Genomic DNA, 20,019 nt, shown 5'->3' on the forward strand with positions numbered 1-20,019 from the left:
AAATAACTTTGGAAATAAGTGGCATCTGTAAGACTAAAGACAAAAGGAACTGGCATAACCACTAAGGTGTCCCACCTGGGAATAAATTTCTATTTCTGATACTGTTATACATGTATACTGGAATTGAGCAATTAAAAAAAATGGAAAACAGATGATGGGCGTTTACAGATAAGTAAGGAGAATAGGCTAGAATGATCCAAGTGGTAATAGATTAGAGCAAAAACATCAGCATAAACTCATGTTTAGCTTAATACAGATACCGATGGTTACTAGATACGTGTATACACAAGTATATGTATATACACCTTGCTCTGTCAACTGAGAGGGCCTATAAGCAAGATACCCCAGTAACAACAAACACACCTATCACCCAGACCCTGATTTCTAATACCATTCTCCAATAAAAGAAACCATGGCTCATTCAAGAAGTGGCTGATTCTAGGACTACGGCAGGAAATATACAAGATGAGTCTGGAGCTTCTTCTAGGACCAGAAGATAAGGAAATGCTAAAAACCAAACACATGCAAACAAAATAAAAACCACCTACATAGATGGGATTATGTCAAAGGGACAGGAAGCTGACTGAAAGGGTGCCAATGCCAAATCCCGGGGCAATATGAGTAACAAAATAAAACAGTACTGGATTATAACTCAAAGTATAAAGCTAATATCCATGAGTCCATACCGATATAAATAAATGATTGAATAAATACATAAATCAGGGAAAGGAGACAAATCTTCGTTGTAGAAGAATTCCAAATAATTAATGTAGATACTCTGTTTTTAGAGCAGGGGAGTATAAATCCCCACTCCTTAAGTGTAGGCTGCACATAGTAATTTTCTATCAAAGAGAAAGGGAGGGGGGAAAAAGACTAGTAATTTACAGTGGAGAAACCACATAATACTATGTCAGCCAGGTAGGTGAACAAGCTCAGTATCAACAAGTGAGAAATCATGCTGATAACATGTACCCTTAATGTCATGTGGTAAAAAAATGGCACTTTCCCTCTATGGTCTTCCTCCCAAAAATCCATAACCCCAGTCTAATCATGAGGAAAAAAATTAGTCAATAATTCCAATAGAATGGCATCTTATAAAACACTTGGATACAAAATCCTACAAAAACAAGGAAAATCTGAGAAACTGTCATATCCAAGAGGACCCTAAGGAGACATGACAAGTAAATGTAATGTGGTTTCCTGGATGGGATCCTAGAACAGAAAAAGACATCAGGTGAAAACTAAGGACAAAAGAATAAACTATGGACTTTAGTTAATAATAATGTCTCAATAATGGTTTATTAATTGTAACAAAAATGTACCAGCCAAATGTAAGATGTTACTTATAGGCAGAACTGGGTGCAAAGTATATGGGAACTCTTTTACCGTCCCCCCAAATTTTCTGTAAATTTAAGTTTTCTAAAAAGTAAACTTTTAAAAAGCACATTAAAGTGCTGACTTAACATTACAGATATACAATTAGTTATAAAGACAGTCAAAATTGTTGGCTACATAAGAATAAATCCTTAATTTCCTATAACTCAGAAAAGTCACTTGCATTGAAAAACCTTGAAAATTCCACAATTCAGCTTCATTAAGTATTCTATATACTTTTAAACATGAAGTTTAACAATGGTTTCTTGACCTACCATTTTTTTCTCCCATCTTTTGGCGTCGTTTACAGAAATGAAAATCTTCAAAATTAACTTTATCAAAGAACTGAATCACTTTGATTGGAGAATATAACTGGAATCCAACTGTGGTCTCTATGAAATTTGCAGTCCTCAGAGAAAATACATCATTATAGCATTCTAAACCAAATATTCCTTGATATTTGAATTTTCAAGTAGAGATCGCAGTTGAAGAAATTTTCAGAATTGATCACTAATCCAACTTAATGACAAGTTCGTGCATCTTCATCAGATGAATACTTATAGGCGTATCAGATCACTGACAATATCTTTTTAAAAATAAAAATCAACTCCATCTTTTGGTCCATGAATGCATGAAACATTCTGTAAGGAAAACAATAAGGAATGGTGCATATTTGTGAATATTAAAATATATAAGAAAAAAGAGATTGTTCTATCTTTTAAAATAGCATGAACCATTTTAAAAAAAGAATATATATTAACTTGAAAAATGTGTAAAATATCAATATTAGGAAGATTACAGAAAAATTAAGAATCACCTATTTAATATATATGTTAATTAGTACAAACTATCCCTATTTTATAAAACTTTAAAAATGGGAATAATAATATTAACTACTTCAAAAGACTGTTTTGAGGATAAGTCTTGATCACTTAGAATAGTACCTGGCACATACAAAAGAATCAATAAATGCTAGCAATTATTATTATTCTTTAAGTACATATACTTTTAAAACAAAATTTGAATTTTAGTATATATAATTTTTTTTAATCTTTCATTGATAATATACCCTGCACTTTTCCCCATCATTAATATTTTCCTATGACTTTTAAGTGGCTATATAACATACTTTGGTCTATAATTCACCTATTAAATTACACTAAAGAATTTTGATAATTAAATTTTAATATGCTGTTAATTAGTACTATAAACAAACCTCTATTTGGACATTTAGGTTGTTTCACTTTTCCAATATAATAAACAATGCTGGCATATACTTTACGTATTTCTTTGATTATTTCCTTAAGATATACACCTAGAAGTGGAACTAAAAGGTCAAAAAGAGGTCAGCAATTTTCAGCCTCAAGATATTAGTCAACATATGATGGATTTTTATCCCACTCCTACACCAAATCCACAGAAAATGTTAAATTAAGAAAAAGGTGAAGTCATGCTGAAAACAGAAAGGAATTCTCTATAAACTGAGTCTGTGGGACCTCTTTGAGGAAAGGAAACACGAAGTTGCAGAGATAATGCCAACCACAAACGCATCAGGGCAAAAGAGCAAATCCTCTCAGAGGAGATGAGTACACAACCAAGACTGACCAAACATCTGAAGAAAGCTACACCACGAAGGAGACTTAACAAGCCCGCCAAACTGATGGACTTACATTCAAAAGGAGAATTAAAGAGCATCCTGAAAATAAGTTTAAAACAAATATTATTGTATTTACTATCCTCATAGGGCTAAAGAAGGAAACCTCATCCATGAATTAACATACCATTTTGAAAAATAACCAATTGGATATCTTGGATATAAAAACAGTTGTTGTATAAAGTCAGTAGATAGTCATAATGACAGCATAGACTCAGATGAAGAGCCAGTTAGAAGATGGAAGACTGAGTTGAGCAATGCACTCAGAACACAGAGCAAAGAAGTAACAAGAGGAGGGATAACTTGAATAAAGAAAAGGCAGTAATGACCAAAAATTTCTCCGAACTGGAAAACACATTAGCCCATTAAGGGTCCATTGAACACCGAGCAGGATAAAATTCTTAATACATATCACTAGACAAACTGGATAAACATCAGAATATCAAGAACAAAGACAAAGCATAAGAAGCTTACAGAAAATCTAGATTATCTAAAAGGAATGTGTATCAGATTGGTAATTAGACTTCTCATCAGAAACACCATATGCAAAATGTTAAGGGAAAAATAGGTCTGAACCCAGAATACTATTTCAGCCAAGTTGTCTTTCAATAGTGAGGGTTAAAAACATAGGCTTTTACAGACATTCAAACAACCACTCAGAAACTCTGAAAGAAATAAAGAAGTACTTCATGAGTAAAAATTAAGCTAGAAGGAAGTACTGAGGTACAAGAAGCAACAGTGAGCAAATGAGTAAAACACACTAATGCTAGATAAATACAGATTAAAAATGGATTTTAATAAATGAAACAAAAATGCTAGAAGATACAACCATAGGAAATTACGTTCTTTTTTGGGGAGAAGGGATAGAAGAGGATTATCGCACAATCAGAGAAAGCAAAGTAGAAGCACCCTAAGTTCTTTGTAGGGAGGATATCAATACTAACTAAATGTACACTTCGCTAAGAAAATATAAATTTAAGAACTGTGTTAAAAATGTAAAAGTAATCTATGAAAAAGAAAACAGGTAGAACAAAGAAAAAAGATAAATGGAAAATAATATATAAAAGATACAAAGAGAAGCATGGTAAATAAAAGGATGAGAAAAAGGGCAATTATGTTAATAACCACAAAAAAGGTGAATGTGTTAATCTTACTTATTAAAGGACAGACTCTCAGACTAAATTGCGAGCAAAACCTAGCTATGGTATTTTTAAATAAGAGATCCCCTTAAATCACATAAAATGTCATCAAAGGTTGAAATGAAGGAATGTGAAAAAAAGACATACTGGCAAATACAAGAAGAAACATTCACATCAAACAAAATAGAAGTTAATATGAAAACTAGTAAAAGAGACAAAAAAAATTTTATACTGACAACAGAACAATTCACCATGACTATCTAATTGAAATTATTGACTAAATACCAAATGGGCTTAAGAAGTGAAAAACCCAATTGGAGGGATAAGTTCAAAAAAGAAATTAAAACAACACTTAAAGATCTTATCAGAGCTGCATGCCACACATTCCCATATCTCATTCCCAGTATACCAGGTCCAGAAAGTTTTATAGATGAATTCTACAAAACTTTCAAGGAACAGATAATTTCTATAGTATACAAACTGTTCCAGAGCAGAAAAAATATGGGAAGCCACCCAATATTTTTTTGAGATTCGTGTAACCTTGACACATAAGAGAAGAAACTCAAGGTCAAAAGCACTTCTTGGTACAGGAGCAAAAATAGTAAGTAAAAATATGCAGCAGTAGAGTAAAAGTATTGTTACCAAAGTGTAGTTTATCCCAAGAATACACCAAAAGTTTAACATGAGAAAGTTTATCAATGTAAATTTTTACATTAACAGATAAATAGAGGAAAACTCTATTGGAGTTACAAGAGGAAGTAATCTTAAATACAGAAAAACAAAACAAAAAAATTCAATGAAAGTCAACAACTATTCTGAGGAGGGGCAGGGGAAGAGGAAGAACTCTTGCAAACTAGGAATAAAAGAGGACTTCTTTAACCTGATAAAGACTATACAACAAAACTAAGAAGCAAACATCATACTCAACAATGAAACAATAGAAGCATTTTCATTAAAGCCAGGCACTGGATGAGGACACTTGCCACCACTGCTCTTATCTGATATTTTACTGGAAGTCTTAGAAAAATACAGTAAAGTAAAAAGAGATATAAAGACTGTACAGGGTAAATCTATCTGTAGAATAAATAAGCAAAAACTAACAAACTTCAAGTTTTAACTTAAAGTTAAAAGCCAAGCAAAGAGTTAGGAGAAAATGTCTGTAATGGATTTGAATAACTAACAAAAAAGGGACATAGCCACAGACACTGAAGAAATTTTTAAAAATTATACAGGACACACAATATCCAGAACACATAAAGAACTCCTTAAATCATTAAGTAAAAGTTGATTAGATAGAAAAATGGGTAATTTTAAAAAGAAATTATAGAAATATATATATATATATATATATATATATATATATATATATATATATATATACACAGTAAGGTCAATACGCATAATTAGATACTGCAATCTTAACTAGTACTCAGAGAATTAATAAAAAAATCTTTAAATGAGTATAATTTTCACCCATCAGAAGGGCATAAAGTAGGATGATGGTATCTGGTGTTGGTTTAGATTGTAGGCAAACTGAACTTTCATAGACTACTTTGTAGGATGTGTAAATTAGTAGAAGTATTTTGGAGGCAAATTTGGCAAGACCTATTGAAATTTAAAATGTTCGTAACTTAAAACTAAGCAATTCCACTTTCAGGTGTATATCCTTGAGAAATAACACATGTACATAAGAAAACTCATACAGGGATTTCCCTGCAGCATTGTTCATAAGGTGAAAAACTGGGAACAACCTAATGCCTACCAAGAGGACAATGGTAAATAAAATGTGCTACACAATACATATCAAATAAAACATAATTTAATATAAAAACTGATAAAAGACACAAAGGTAAATATTTTACATTAACAAAACAATTCAGTAATACACTGGAACACTGTTCAGCAAATGAGCTGCATAATAGTGAGCTATACAATAACAACACGTTTACACTGTAAAACACTGTCAAGTAAATAAAGCTACAGAATTATATAGTATGATACCATTTCCATGTTAAGAATTACAAATGCTTATATGCACCTACAGAGAATATGTAAGTGTGAAAAAGGACTTGAAGGCTCTACACCAGGAGAGAGGGGGTACTCAGGATTGTGAATTGTGCTTTTAATCTTAATTTCGGTTCTAATTCTATAAAAGGAGACTGTAAAAATGTACTAATTTAAAAATTAAGCATATAGTTTTCAAAAAGGGACTGTCCATTTTAAAGGCTTCTGGAGCATACTGCCGAACTGCTTTTGGGAAATTTTCTACCAATTTATTCTGCCACCTATGGTATGGCATATAAGCACACTCAGTAACAGCATCTTTTTAAAGAAAGCTCTCACCAATGTTGTTCATACCTTCTGAAAATTCAAAAGTAACTGAATTTACAAAATTAAAACATGTTTACTGAAGAGTTTGCAAAATATAGTAAAGCACAGAGAAGAAAATTTAAATCACTCATAATCTCACCATCCAGAGACAACCAGTGTTATTTTAGAGTGTAACAGGATCTTTAAATTTGCTCATATTTTTTCCCTTTCCCGCTTTTTCATTTTGGCAGAAAAATAATCAGTCGGTTTCGCTCCAATTTACGCGTTCCTTTTCGCATTTGCATATATGCTGTTATGACCATTTCCTCTCCGTTCCGTATGTTTTAATTGTGATGACAGTAATGAACATTTACTGGGTATAAACCATGTGTCAGGCACGCTTCTAAAGACCTCATGTGTTTTTATTAATCTCCGTAACAGTCATGTGGGATAAATTAGCATGTCTTTCTCACGAGAAAGCTAAAGCAAGTCACACTGTAAGTGGCAGAGAAAAACTAAGGAACCAAGCAGCCTGGTTTCAGAGCCCTTTTTTTGGATTATTCCAATCGACTGCCTCGTTCATTAATACATACAGAACTCATTGCATGTTTCCACTTGCTGAAGAGCACAATTACATACTGTCCCTTATTTTAATTACCTATTGGGGATAATTACTTATTGGGTTGTGGTTAGAGTCAGGAGATCTTAGGATCTAATCTCAACTCCACGGTCTGGGGTAAATGATTTTACTTATTTAGGGTTTATGTCGTCTTACCTGTGAAATGGGTCAGTGATTAAACCGTCAAGTTCTGCTTCTGGATTTTGGACTGCAGTCCATTTCCCGCAGCCCCTTTTACAGCCTCAGGTTCCCAGCTGCTTAGGAATCACCTTATATGAAGGTATGCACGGGGTGACAAGACACTGAAATGGGGGTTGAGAGCTCAGAGCACCCGCGGTCCCTTCTCCAGCGCGGGACTGCACATGGGTGAAAGGACGAGGCTGCAAGGACTGGGATCCACGCGGCCGAGAGCTCCGCCAAGTTCCCGGGTGCTGGGCGGAAAGAACCGTCGGAAGGGCCACCCACGGCCGTGCCTCGGTTACACTGGCTAGACTGCGCTTTCCACGCCGCCCACCAGACCTGAGTGCTGCCCTCCGCTCGCTCCGGTGGCGAGGCTGGGTTCCCTCGCGGGTCGAGCTCCTCTCCCACTCCGCGCCGCGGAGACCCTACGGCCCGGTGCCCCTTGGCCGGGAAGTACCACACCGGTTACTAGACCTCACCTCAGCAACAACTGTCCCGCCTCGCCTCACCCGGGGAGGGAGGACCGCGGGATCTCTAACATCCAGGCCTACCAAAGACGAACCCTAAGTGGGAGGAGTCGGACACCGACTGGCGGGGAAGCAATTGGTTGCTCACTCCACGGGGGTCCACGCCTCAAAGGTTCCGCGCGCGTACAGTCCTCAACGCGGCGGCGCTACAGCGCGCCGCCTCCCGATTGGCTGTTGGAGCTCTCGGGTTGTCTCGCGCTCTCTGGATGGACCAATGGGAATATCCACAGTCCAGAGGCCGGCATCGCTGGAGTGGTAGCGCATCTGTTTCCTTCGGTAGGTGTTTGGCTGCCATCTTGTGTGTGGCTGGGACTGGGCTTCTTGGAGATTGATAGCTTACTTAGCGGCTCAAGATGTGGAGGTGTCCTGAGGGAGCAGTGGAGGGGAGGGGCTGAGGGAACAGAACTGGCCCCTCGTTACCTGCCTGAAAGGGAAAGGTTTCCCTGGTCCTAGTCTCAGCCCTGGTTAGGGAGGGCGATGAATGGTGGCGGTGATGGGGATCGCAGGCTTTGGTTTGTTTGTTGTCGTAGGGGCCTGGTGGGGACTCTGATGCCTTATCACTAATTCTTTGGGTTCAAGGGAGCTATTCCAATAATCTTTGTCTCGGAAAGATTCTGACCATCAACCCCCTTTACTGACAAAGGAGGTTGACTGATGGATGGAGTGCCTGATTCAAAAAGGAGCAACCTGGTAATGGAGGGGGAGAGAGGGAGACGCCTTCTGGACTATCCAGAGGTTCGAAAAATACATCTTCATTTTCTGTCATTTGAGAGGGAGTGACTGCTGAAGTGTTTGCTCTACTCGGTAGTTAACCTCTGACTAAGGCCGTCCTGTGAGTGTCAGGTTCTGCGTTTGGGCAGTTTTATTCGTTAGTATACAGCCAGCATTCCTGCAGTGGGGTTTTTTTTTTTTAAGCTAGAAAGTCGTGGTCTTTGCAGAAACAGTGGAAGTGAAGGAAGAATTTTGTCCAGTGTTGGTTTTCCTGGTTACAGTCTGCTGAAGATTTAGGAATCTCTTGGCATGCTTGGTAGCTTCGTCATGGGTAGGGAGAGGCTTTTGTAAGAGAAAGCATCTTAACTTATGAGCCCTTTTTGGGGTAGGAGGAAGGAGACCGGAATTACCTCCTTTTCCTCCTCATTATTTTGAAAAATGAAAGTAGAAGGCACAGATTGTCATTCATTTGAGGGGAGATTTTATCGAATCCGAAAACCTAACCGATAATAGACTAATATTTTGTGATTAATTTTAGCAGTTTGGCACTCATGAGAAGAAAGCAAAGATACTTATTGCCTTGAGTTTAGTTTTCAGTTATCCAAGGTTAAGTGGTAACCGAACCAAGTTAACAGTATCGTGTATTTTGTGGCAGGAATACCAAAGAAAACAACAGTAAAATAATTCACTAATTTAAAATTAATTTTCTTTTTAAATTTTACTTTTTAATCCATAAGTCTTAAAAACTTAAGTTGCAGGAGTTCAAGTATCAATAATTTCATGTCGAGTTGATGGCTAAGGTACTACCTAAGGAATTTTGGTGTCTGCAGAGAGTTTTGGAACCAATCCTGGGCAGATTTCAACAGTACAGTCTATCCAAGTTAAGATAGCTGGCTAACAAACACCAAGTACACAAAGTAGCTGCTCAGTAAATGTTTGCAAAAACGTGTATAACTTTCACATCTAATAGTGCCTGGCATATATTCAATAGTGTAATTGTCAAATGAATAAATTAAAAAATGAAATAATTGGAAGGTAGGGATATACGTTTTTTTGGTCTATCTTATAATTTTTTAACCTGCTTTCTGGAAAACTTGAGTTGCAGTTTGAAATAAATTTATTTGTTGCTTCCAACTTATATATATGAGTAATACTAAGGATAGGTTCATAATCCTTTTTTGTGAGGTCTGTTTGAGATGTTAGTATAGAGAAATTTAGATAATGAGAATGAGCCCTCAAGTAATAATGCCCTATTTGCCATTTTTTTTTTGAAAGCATACAGGCTCAGTAAATGAATACCAAATTTATCAGTGCTTTCAATCTCTTCTGCTGAAGAAAATTTATTGCTTTTCAATTTCCACAAGACAAAGTCAAAATATTGCAACTTTACATTTACTATATTGCATGAATATGTTCTGTAGATAAGTATTATTTTAATATAATAAATTAGGTATCTTCAAATTTTTCTTAAAGAATACAATTCTCTAGATTTCATAATAAATAATCTGAAGATCCTTAGGCATTTTTAAAAATATCACTTTTGTGTGAACTATGTCAAGTGATTTAAGTAAAAGTGATTTAAATTAGGTTGATACGTTAGAGAATTTTAAAATTGCAGTCTCATACAAATTTAGTTTTCCCATTGTCAAGTGATGCACACCATTTAATTATAAAAGAAAAAATTTGATGACACCTTTTAAATGAATATGTTTTGTGACAGAATGTAGATTATAATCTATTTATCTAATACAGCATGAAAAAAAATTAAAAACTGCTCTCAGAACCTGTTTGGAATTCTTGCATTTGGTACTTTAGAAATCTAAATGATTTTATGAGTGAAGGTTTTAGAGTGATTATAAGCACTTTTAAAAATTGTTATTAAAGTATAGTTGATTTACAATATTACATTAGCTTCAGGTATATACCATAGTAATTCAATATTTTTATAGATTACACTTAATACAAAGTTATTATAAAATACTGACTATATTTGTTACTGAACTGAACTTGGGTTCGCTCACCTGCCATGCAGCAAAGCCAGTTTATTGACACTGGGTTATGGTGAAGGAAAGTACATCGTTTATTGCAGAGCCCCACAAGGAGTATGGGCAGCTCAAGCTCAGAAGATCTGAACTCAGTGGTTTTCTCGGGCTCAGTTTTAAAGGCAACATTTGGGAATGGAGGTTGCAGGATTCATGACTTGCTTCTGATTGGTTGGTGGTGAGGTAACAGGATGATGTTTCAGGAATCTTAATCATCAACCTTCTGGTTCCAACCAGTCTGGGGAACTCAGGGAAAGCCTAGTAGACTAAAGCCTTTATCTACAAATGGGAAATGAGGGACACAGAAGGACTTTTGTACCCAGGAGGGCCCTGCAGGGTCCTGCTTGGTTTCAGTCCCCTTTTTTCTTTGATACTCCTCAATCTTGAGGGAAACAGGTGTGGGATAAGAAAGGGAATAGGTTTTAGATACAGAAGTTAATCATAAACTTGGCAGAGGAACTTGGTTTTAGGGGGACTCAGTTTCATATTCCCTGTGGTGTACTTTACTAACTTTTATTTTATACCTAGTAGTTTGTACCTCTTTTTAAAAAATTGGAATAGTTAACAATGTGTCAATTTCTGGTGTATAGCATAAAGTTTCAGTCATACACATACATATATTCATTTTCATATTCTTTTTCATTATAGGTTACTATGAGATATTGAATATAGTTCCCTATGCTATACAGAAGACAGTTGTTTTTTTATGTCTATTTTATATATAGTAGTTAGTATTGCAAATCTTGAACTCCCAATTTATCCCTTTTCACCCCCTCCCCCCATAACCATAAGTTTACTTGTTTACTATGTCTTGGAGTCTGTTTCTGTTTTGTAGATAAGTCCATTTGCGTCTTTTTTTTTTTTTTTAAAGATTCCACATATGAGTGATATATGGTATTTTTCTTTCTCTTTCTGGCTTGATTCACTTAGAATGATGATCTCCAGGTCCATCCATGTTGCCGCAAATGGCATTATTTTATTCTTTTTTATGACTGAGTAGTATTCCATTGTATAACTATACCACAGCTTCTTTATTCAATCATAATAGAGAGTCCAGAAATAAACCTACAGGCTTATGGTCAATTAACCTTCCACAAAGGAGGCAAGAATATACAATGGGGAAAAGACAGCCTCTTCAGCAAGTAGCATTGGGAAAACTCGACAGCTGCATGTAAATCAATGAAGTTAGAACACTCCCTCACACTGTACACAAAAATAAATTCAAAATGGCTTAAAGACTTAAATTATCAGACAAGGCACTATAAACCTCATAGAAGAAAACAGGCAAACATTTTCTGACATAAATCTTAGCAGTTCTCCTAGGCCAGTCTACCCAGTTTGTACCTCTTAATCCCCTTCCTCTCTGGGTAACCACTAGTTTGTTCTTTGTATCTGTGAATCTGTTTCTGCTTTGTTACATTTGTTCATTCATTTTATTTGTAAGTTCTACATATACGTGAAAATATAAACACTTCTTTATTAAAGAAAACATTAAAATGTGATAGATTTTCCCCTCAGTAACTTAAAAACCAAATTGCATATAATAATCATTCCTCTTTTTAAATTTATTTTTGAAGTACTAGGAATACCTTGCTGGGCTTTGTAAATGATTTTGACCTTATCAATGTCACTTTGGGAGAACATTTTGAGATTTTCAGAAGTATTTCTATATTCCTCATTAATTTGGTGCACTTCACCATTACTTTTCTGATCTTTAAATAATCACGTCCATTAAGGAAATAAATTGAGCAGTGTGACTAAAAGATGATATAAAATTATATAAAGATCAAAATGACTACTGCAGTTTGTGGTGTCCAGCTAATCAATGCAATTGATTGATTGCCTGAATCATGAGAATGTCCATTAACTCCTGAAAGTGCTTGTGAGGTAAACATATGGGACATTCATCTTATTTCACTTAAAGGAGGAAACGTTTAAATTATTATATATTTGGGTTTTTTCTTTAAGATAGGGGAATTGAAACACTAAAATTTTGCTTTTACAATGACTTCTCCCTTTGAAATCTCATTTGTTTCTGCTGTTTAAACTATCTTTATGTGCAAATGAACCCTAATTCTAGGTCAAGTTCTGCTCTTTTAAGCATTTAATACACATTTCTCACAGCCTTTTGTACAGTTAGATCTACTCAATTTATATACTACTCTCCCTCTTTCTTGTTTCCTACCTGGATTAATGGGATAAGCATCTTCTGAGTGGCTCAGATTTAAAACTTCAAATTCTTACCTTTCTCTTTTGTCCAGTTGTATAATCTGTAGCTTCAACCTCCAAAATGGCTTTCCTCCTCATTTTCTACTTTCATTGCCACTGCCCTAATTTAGGCCTGCCTTTTCTTTTTCTTAACCACACTTTATATGCTGCTGTATTACTGACAAATCTTGTACTCCTTAACTTGAAATTTGTATTAGTTAAGACATAGGTTTGGCTACTGTGACACAGAAACTGAAAAACATAGTTGTGGCCTAAAAAAATAAGATAAAAAATTTCTTTCTTTCCTATATGGAAGTATGAGCTGGCCAAGTAGCTCTGCTAGAAAACGTTGTCAGGGGACCAAGCTCCTTCTGATCTGTTGCTCTGTGATCCTCATGCAGCTCCATCCTGTGGACCAAGGTGGCTGTGTTACTTCCTGCCATTATAAGCCACAGGCTTCAGTCAAAGGCTAAAATGGAAGGGGGAGAGGGGATAAAATATTTGCAGGTGGTAGTAAGAGTAGGATTTTATTCTCAACCTTAAGTTTTAAAAGTTATTTCTATATTGTAACAAAAATTTTTAAAGTAACAATTTCATTTCTGTTATGATTTCAAGAGCTTTTGATGATTCTGTTGGGTTCCTACAGTTATATTTTGGAGGGTAAGGTGGGTAGCTTGTGACCCTCAAATATTATCCCTGTGGCTCATCACTTGCTGACCTAGGGACTGCTTTGTACTTTCCTTCTCTCTGTGTAAAAATGGTTTCCACTGCCCCAAATTTCTTTTGAAAGTAATCTATGCCTAGCTCAACTTTCTCCCTCTTGAAGGATAAACATGGTTCATTCAATCACAATCTCGTCTAACCAGCCTATATTCAAATTCTTCATTTCTACATATTTGCTTATAAGAAACAAAATACTCCCTGGAAAGCAAGACTCCTTCCTGAGTCAGGAACGCATGTTTGTATGCAGTTGATATTGGATAAATGTTTCTTTATTTGAAGTATATTTCATATTGCAAATAGAAGGAAGAATTGAGTGGGGAGGTCAGAGGTAGGCCTGCCTTGATTTACGGGGAAAGTGTGATCTATACCTTTGGGGAGTGTATTCATCTTTTACAAATCAACAAATAAAAACATCGGTACCCTGAAAAAATGAACAAAGCACATGAACTCATAAGAACAAGCACAAAGGGCTTCCATGAAAAGTATTTAACCTGTAGATAAAGAAATATTTAAAGAAATTTGTCAGAATGCATCAAGAAACAAAAATACGTATACTCTTTGACCCTTTCTAGGAAGCTTCTGTGGAAGTGGAGATAGAGTAAAAGCTTTATTGTAATTTTATACTTGTGAAAAATTGGAAATAAAAAATATTATCCAATGGTAAAAGAATGGCTTTATAAATTATGGCACACCCACCATGATAAACTATATTTCAACTTTTTAAAAAGATTATTTTTAACATTTTCAAAGGGTGTTTAGTGATACAGTCTATTTAATGACAAGAAAATGGTCACAATTTTGTGTTTCATGAGGAAAGTATAAAATAGTTTTTGAGGAAATGCAGTGAGATACCACTATATGACCTCTTAGAATGGCAAGAAAGAAAAAAAAAGAAGAAGAAAAGAGAAATACACAAGTGCTGGCAAGGATGCAAAGTAACAGGACTCAAATCTTGCTGGTGGGAATGCAAATCCTGTAGACATTTGGAAGACAGTTCGACAGTTTCTTGTAAAATCAGAGATGCCTTATCTTCTGACCAAGCAGTCTCACTCCTAGATTGAAATTTAGCAGCAAGATAGGAGCACTCCATTAGCTTCTCTTTCTTGTCAGCATTTGTGGCATTATGAATTTTTTAAAAATGTAGCCATTATAAAGAGATATTAAGCAGCATCTCAGTATGCTTTTAATTTGTATTTCCCCAATGACTATTGTATGCTTTTCTCATGAAAAGTGAAATGAAAACCTGTGATCTTCTCTCTGCAAATATTTATAGCAGTTGTATTTATAATCACCAAAAACTGGAAACAACCCAGGTATCTCTCAACTAGGGAATGGATTTTTAAAAACTGAAGTATGTCCATACAGTGTAACACAGGAAAACTTCTTCTTAGTCTAGGATAACATATAGATATATTAGGAAAGGGACTATGATATAACTACATAGTAAGTTATCATAAGAAAAAAACAAAAATGAGCCATAAAAGATTGCATCATATAATGAAGACACACCAGAAAAAATGTGGCCAAAAAGCAGATGAAAATGGTAATTAAATATTTCAAAACAAGCAAAGAGAAATTAAGGAAAAGATGAAACCTTTAAAAGAACCCCACAAATCAGAAATAAAAGGAGCTCAGAAATGAGATGACTAGGCTAGAGAAAGATGTGAAATGAGAGCTTGCAGAACTCCAGAAAGAATAAGAAAAAAATATTTTAAAGTGATGATTAAATTAGAAAACAAGAGTGAATATATAGAATATAGAGAGAATAGAATGAAAACTGGGACAGTTATAAAAATCTGTTACATATTAGACCACAAAAAAAATGCCTCAGTTGTAAAAAAAAAAAATAAAAAGTCAAACAAAATTTTGACCATACGCAACAAAACTAGAAAATAATTCAAAAATAAAAAAATAAAACCTGGCTCGAGGTTTCCTCAAGGATTCTGTAGGATGATGGCAATGGTCTAAATCCAAATCTCTCTATATATTCTTTAAAAAAAAAACCATGCAGATCTATAAGGATCGCAAATTAAATCACCACCATGCTTGCCTAACTAACACAATTACAAATTATGGGGATGTAGGGGAATAAACACTGAAATGCAGCAGAGCCAGCTCTGGGACCCATGCTGAAGTGACAAGTGAGGTTGAGGTTTTAGAGCAGAGGAGAGGGAAGCAGTTTCCTGAGGTCAATAGAATGCAGGTAAAATTAACATCAGGAAGAGAACCCCACCCAAAGGAGGGAAATCCTAAGAAATTTGAGACTCCTTAGATGAAAGGAAGGGACTTGAAAGTGCATGGGACCAATGAGGCAGCCTCAGAAAGGTACTGCTCTGGGAAGAGGATGACTTGGAAGGGTCACCATTTTCCTGGAGGCTTGGTGATAAAGAAAAAAAGGGATAGTAGAAATTAAGGATCTTGGTGAAATGGAGTAGAAGACAGATGAACCTCTTTTTCCCCCCAAAAAGGAGTCATTGATTTTTTAAAAAATTCTGTACCTTATTAAGCCAACAGAAGGTGCTATTGAACTAAAAAAGTCCATTATTTCTTCCAAATCCCTCACTTCTATCTACGTACTGTTGTTACGTGGTTTAGGAAAATTAAAACACATCAAAATGAACAGAAACAACATCCATATAAATTACTATAAGTAGAAAACATATAATGAGATTCAAAATATTTCAGCGGATGAATAGTCTCCCCCACAGCTTATCCAACTACAGAGCTGAAGAAAACTATCTGAATTAAATAATAAACATACTCCTTCCTGAATGAAATACCCTTAAATGAGCATTTACAGAGGTAGTCCTCAAGTTCAGAACCCCAAAACAAATGGAGAAAAAAGGAAAGCTAGGAAAAGTGAATTTACTGAACTCAGGAAATAGAATAAACAAAAAGAAAAATCGTCTCTTAAAATAAAGCTAAAGTCCAAGGTACCTAAAGGAGAATAGATTTGACTGAATATAAGGGGCATTGAGGAAATACACGAAGACAACCAAAAGAATGAAAATTATATAAAAAGAGACTGAGAGAAAGGGATTAATATAGATGATATGTAAAAATTAGAGTTTCTAAGAAGAAAAAAATAATAGAGGTAATATTTAAACTTAAATCAGTGAAAACATTCTGCAAGTAGCAGAAAACTTAAATCTACGTATTGAAAAGATTCATTGTATGCTGGGAAAATTAATCCAGAGTAGTCAACACTAAGTCACATCCTAATAAAACTATTGGACTTTCAAGATAATGAAAAGTATCTCTGGGCTTCCAGGCAGAAAGATAAAGTTAGTAACAAACTTCTCAATGGTAGCCTACAAAGCAAAATAGCCATGGAACAAATTTAAAGTCTATGAAATTGTATGCCAAGGATTTTATAACTATGACTCAGTCTCAGAAGAAAATAAAAACCATGATAAATTCCATTATATTAAAAAGATTTACGTGATGAAAAATGCCATGAGCAAAGTCAAAAGACAAGTGGGAAGAAATATTTGAACTTATATCACAAAGACCTAATCTCCTTAATGAAAATAAACTCCTAAAAAATCAAGGCAAATTACCATCAACCTGATAGAAAAATGGGCCAAAGACATGAAAACAGATTTCATGGAGAAAGAAATACAGATGACAAAACGTAGAAAAGATGTTCAACTTGAATCATACAAAGAGAAATACAAATGAAAGCTATTCTAAAAATTACAGCTACACTAAAGCCTTTCTCACCAAAATGCAAAGTTCTTCAGTATACTCTACGGACTGTGGGGAAGCCAGCACTGATTTCCCTACTGCTGGTCGGGATGGATACGAAAGCATGAAGTGTAGGAGGGAATTTGGTAGTATCTGGCAAAATCACACATGTATGTATCCTTCGACCCACACTCTGACTTCTAGGGATCTGTTCTAAAGACATGCGAGCATAAAATGTAAACTGGCATTTGTATAAGATTAGTCACAATAGCATTACTTGTATTAGCGAAAGATTGGAAACAACCAAAATGCCCATTAACTGATTGAAGTACATGCAACAATGGAACAATCTCCAGGTAGATGGTGTCCCTTCCAAGTCACTCTTTCCCCCCAGAAGTCATAAAGAGAATGTAGAAAGTCTCCAGGTACCAGTATAGGGTAATCTACAGAATATATTATGAAGTGGAAAAAAACAAAGGCACAGGAGAGTATATAGAGTATATGTGCAGAAGGAAGGAATGGGAAAGGTGCCAATGGTGAAGGAAGGATTTCTCTAATTATAACTTGTTTATGTAGTTTCAATCTTAGAATCATGTATGTTTACATATTCAAAAGTAAAATTAAATAAAAAAGTAGAAACATCTAAGACGGAATTTAAATACATTTATATAACTATATAATATTTTGTTGACATAAACCCCACAGGAAAAGGGACAACTTTAGTGACTGTAGAACATAGATTTTGGACAGTACAGTTGGCCCTCTGTATCTGCAGTTTTTGTATCTGCAGATTCAACCAACCACAGGTTAAGAATATTAGGGAAAAACAATTCCAGAAAGTTCCAAAAAGCGGAACTTGAATTTGCCACATGCCAGCAACTATTTACGTGGCATATACATTGTATTAGGTATTATAAGTAATTGAGAGATGATTTAAAGTATATGGGAGGATGTGCATAGGATATATGCAGTCACTATGCCACTTTATTTTTTTTTCTTATTTTTCCTTTTTTATTTTCTGCTATGCCACTTTATATACGGGACTTGAGCATCTGTGGGTTTTGGTGTAGGGGAAGAGGAGCTGGAACCAATCCCCCATGGATACTGAGGAATGACTGTACTGTCTTAGTGGAGTGTATTCAGTAGTATAATTGTTGTATTGCTATTTTTGAAGTATTTTATGTATATTGTTGGGTAAAATAATCGTTGCAAAGTGTTGATAATTGTTGAACACAACCCCAAAAGTTTATCAAGGCTATGACTTAGAAAATTTAGTCTGGAAAGTCCTTTGACAGATTGTGCAAAGTGGAAATGAAATACAAAACTACACAGAAGGACAGCTAATACAATATAGAGTGCAGGTTACGTGACAGGCTTCATGCTGTGTAACTTGGCTCTTGCAGCTGCCCGTTGACACTAGTGAAATTATTTTCCCAAGAGAATCAGAGATGTTGAGATTTAAACCCAGATCTATGTGATTCCAAACTCTGTGTTTTTTTTACTATGTTATTACAGGATATACATTATTGAGAAGAAAGAACATCAAGAGCTAACTGTTCTGTTTAAACCTGTAGTGGCTGCTCAGAAAATAAATTTTAAAAGATGCAGACCCCAAGTCAGTGGTTTATACATTCTTCATGTAAGAGCATTGTACTAAAGGAAAGAAGTGTAAGTTTTCTCTTATTTCTAGTGGGAAAATGTACACATACACACATGTACATACACATGTCCTTATGCTGATGTTGGAGATAAAAAAATTTTTTGAAGTTGCCATTGATGACTGAAAACAGTAAAAGATGTGAACTATAACTGGCAAAGCAGTAAAGAAAACTACATAATAGGCCTGGGTTTTTTTCATGATGCTGTTAAAAGTAGAAAACCTTTCAAAGCTTCCCTTTCAGAGCTCTTCTAAGTTTTGTGTAACTTTTTTGTACACATTGGCCTTTAAGATACTAGTTTATATAAGGTACGTTTCCTCTTGTGGAAGGTGAGGGCTGATGGAGATTTCAGTTATGCTAAAGCTCCCTTCCCCCAAACCACCCCTTCGCATTTCTGCTGGTTTCCCCTAATGTTAAAATATTTTTATTTGGTTCAATACTACTTTTTTAAAAGTCTGCCACTTGAAGTAATTGGGGTAGGGGGATTTTCCTATTTTAATTTGATATATTTGTGTATGCTGGAAATTTAATTTACAGTTCTATATACCTGATAATAATAAGAAAATAAGTTGAAATTTGTATAAATTAAAATAATATTTTTTAAAATATTAATTTTTAAGCTTTTCTTTTTATCAGAAGCTGTGTTGATCAGTGACTTTGGTGAAGGCTGAGAGTGTCGAAGCAAGTTTGCAGGTGATAAACAACTTCTAAGGTAAGCTAATACAATAATTCAGTCAAGATTATAAGTGCCCTTGACAGACTTGTAGGCTACAGTAACACACTAAAATAAAATTTATCAGGAATAATTATAATATCCTGATTTAAATTTTACAAGACAATTTTAGAAGTATTAAACAGACTTCTATTTCTGGCAAGATGGTAGGCAAGAGATCCACCAAATATATAAAATACTGGATCCAATATTTTTTTAAAAACTTAAAAATGAATGAATGAACCTATAAGAAAATAAAGGAAACTTTCTGGGGCTAGAAACCAAGGAAGTAAATTCTGTGAGGTAAAGAAGTGCTGAAGTCTCTGAATACTTGGGGGGCTTCCATGGGTTTCTGTTGGCAAAGAAACTTGTGCATGGAGAAGAATGGGGACTGGGGAAAATTCCTTGCATTCTGCAAAGTGTAGAGGGCTGGTCAGAGACCATCCTGGAGAGCGCACAGCTCTGGGTAGAGTTA

General features: G+C 35.1%; 2 protein-coding genes across 4 annotated transcripts in view; one reads left to right on the top strand and one right to left on the bottom strand.

Annotated features, from left to right (window-relative positions):
- The window catches only part of SETDB2 (SET domain bifurcated histone lysine methyltransferase 2), a 74,976-nt gene extending 67,123 nt beyond the window's left edge, over nt 1-7,853 (bottom strand). Inside the window, exons 1-2 of one of the 2 annotated variants that reach the window (XM_045514057.2) lie at nt 7,253-7,817; nt 1,650-2,015 (exon numbers count right to left, since the gene is read on the bottom strand). In XM_045514057.2, the coding sequence (XP_045370013.1) occupies nt 1,650-1,665 (16 nt within the window). In that variant the 5' untranslated portion in view covers nt 1,666-2,015; nt 7,253-7,817. Of the gene's footprint in view, nt 1-1,649; nt 2,016-7,252 lie in introns of both variants that reach the window. The other variant, XM_010951420.3, reaches the window with a different exon arrangement.
- Nucleotides 7,854-7,962: 109 nt separating this feature from the next.
- CAB39L (calcium binding protein 39 like) overlaps nt 7,963-20,019 on the top strand; it is an 86,842-nt gene continuing 74,785 nt past the window's right edge. The window contains exons 1-3 of one of the 2 annotated variants that reach the window (XM_010951419.3): nt 7,963-8,079; nt 18,690-18,842; nt 19,469-19,544. The gene's annotated coding sequence lies outside the window, so the exon portion shown is untranslated. The remainder of the gene's footprint in view (nt 8,080-18,689; nt 18,843-19,468; nt 19,545-20,019) is intronic. The other variant, XM_045514059.2, reaches the window with a different exon arrangement.

Source organism: Camelus bactrianus, chromosome 14 (assembly GCF_048773025.1).
Source record: "Camelus bactrianus isolate YW-2024 breed Bactrian camel chromosome 14, ASM4877302v1, whole genome shotgun sequence".
In the NCBI taxonomy this organism is placed as follows: domain Eukaryota; kingdom Metazoa; phylum Chordata; class Mammalia; order Artiodactyla; family Camelidae; genus Camelus; species Camelus bactrianus.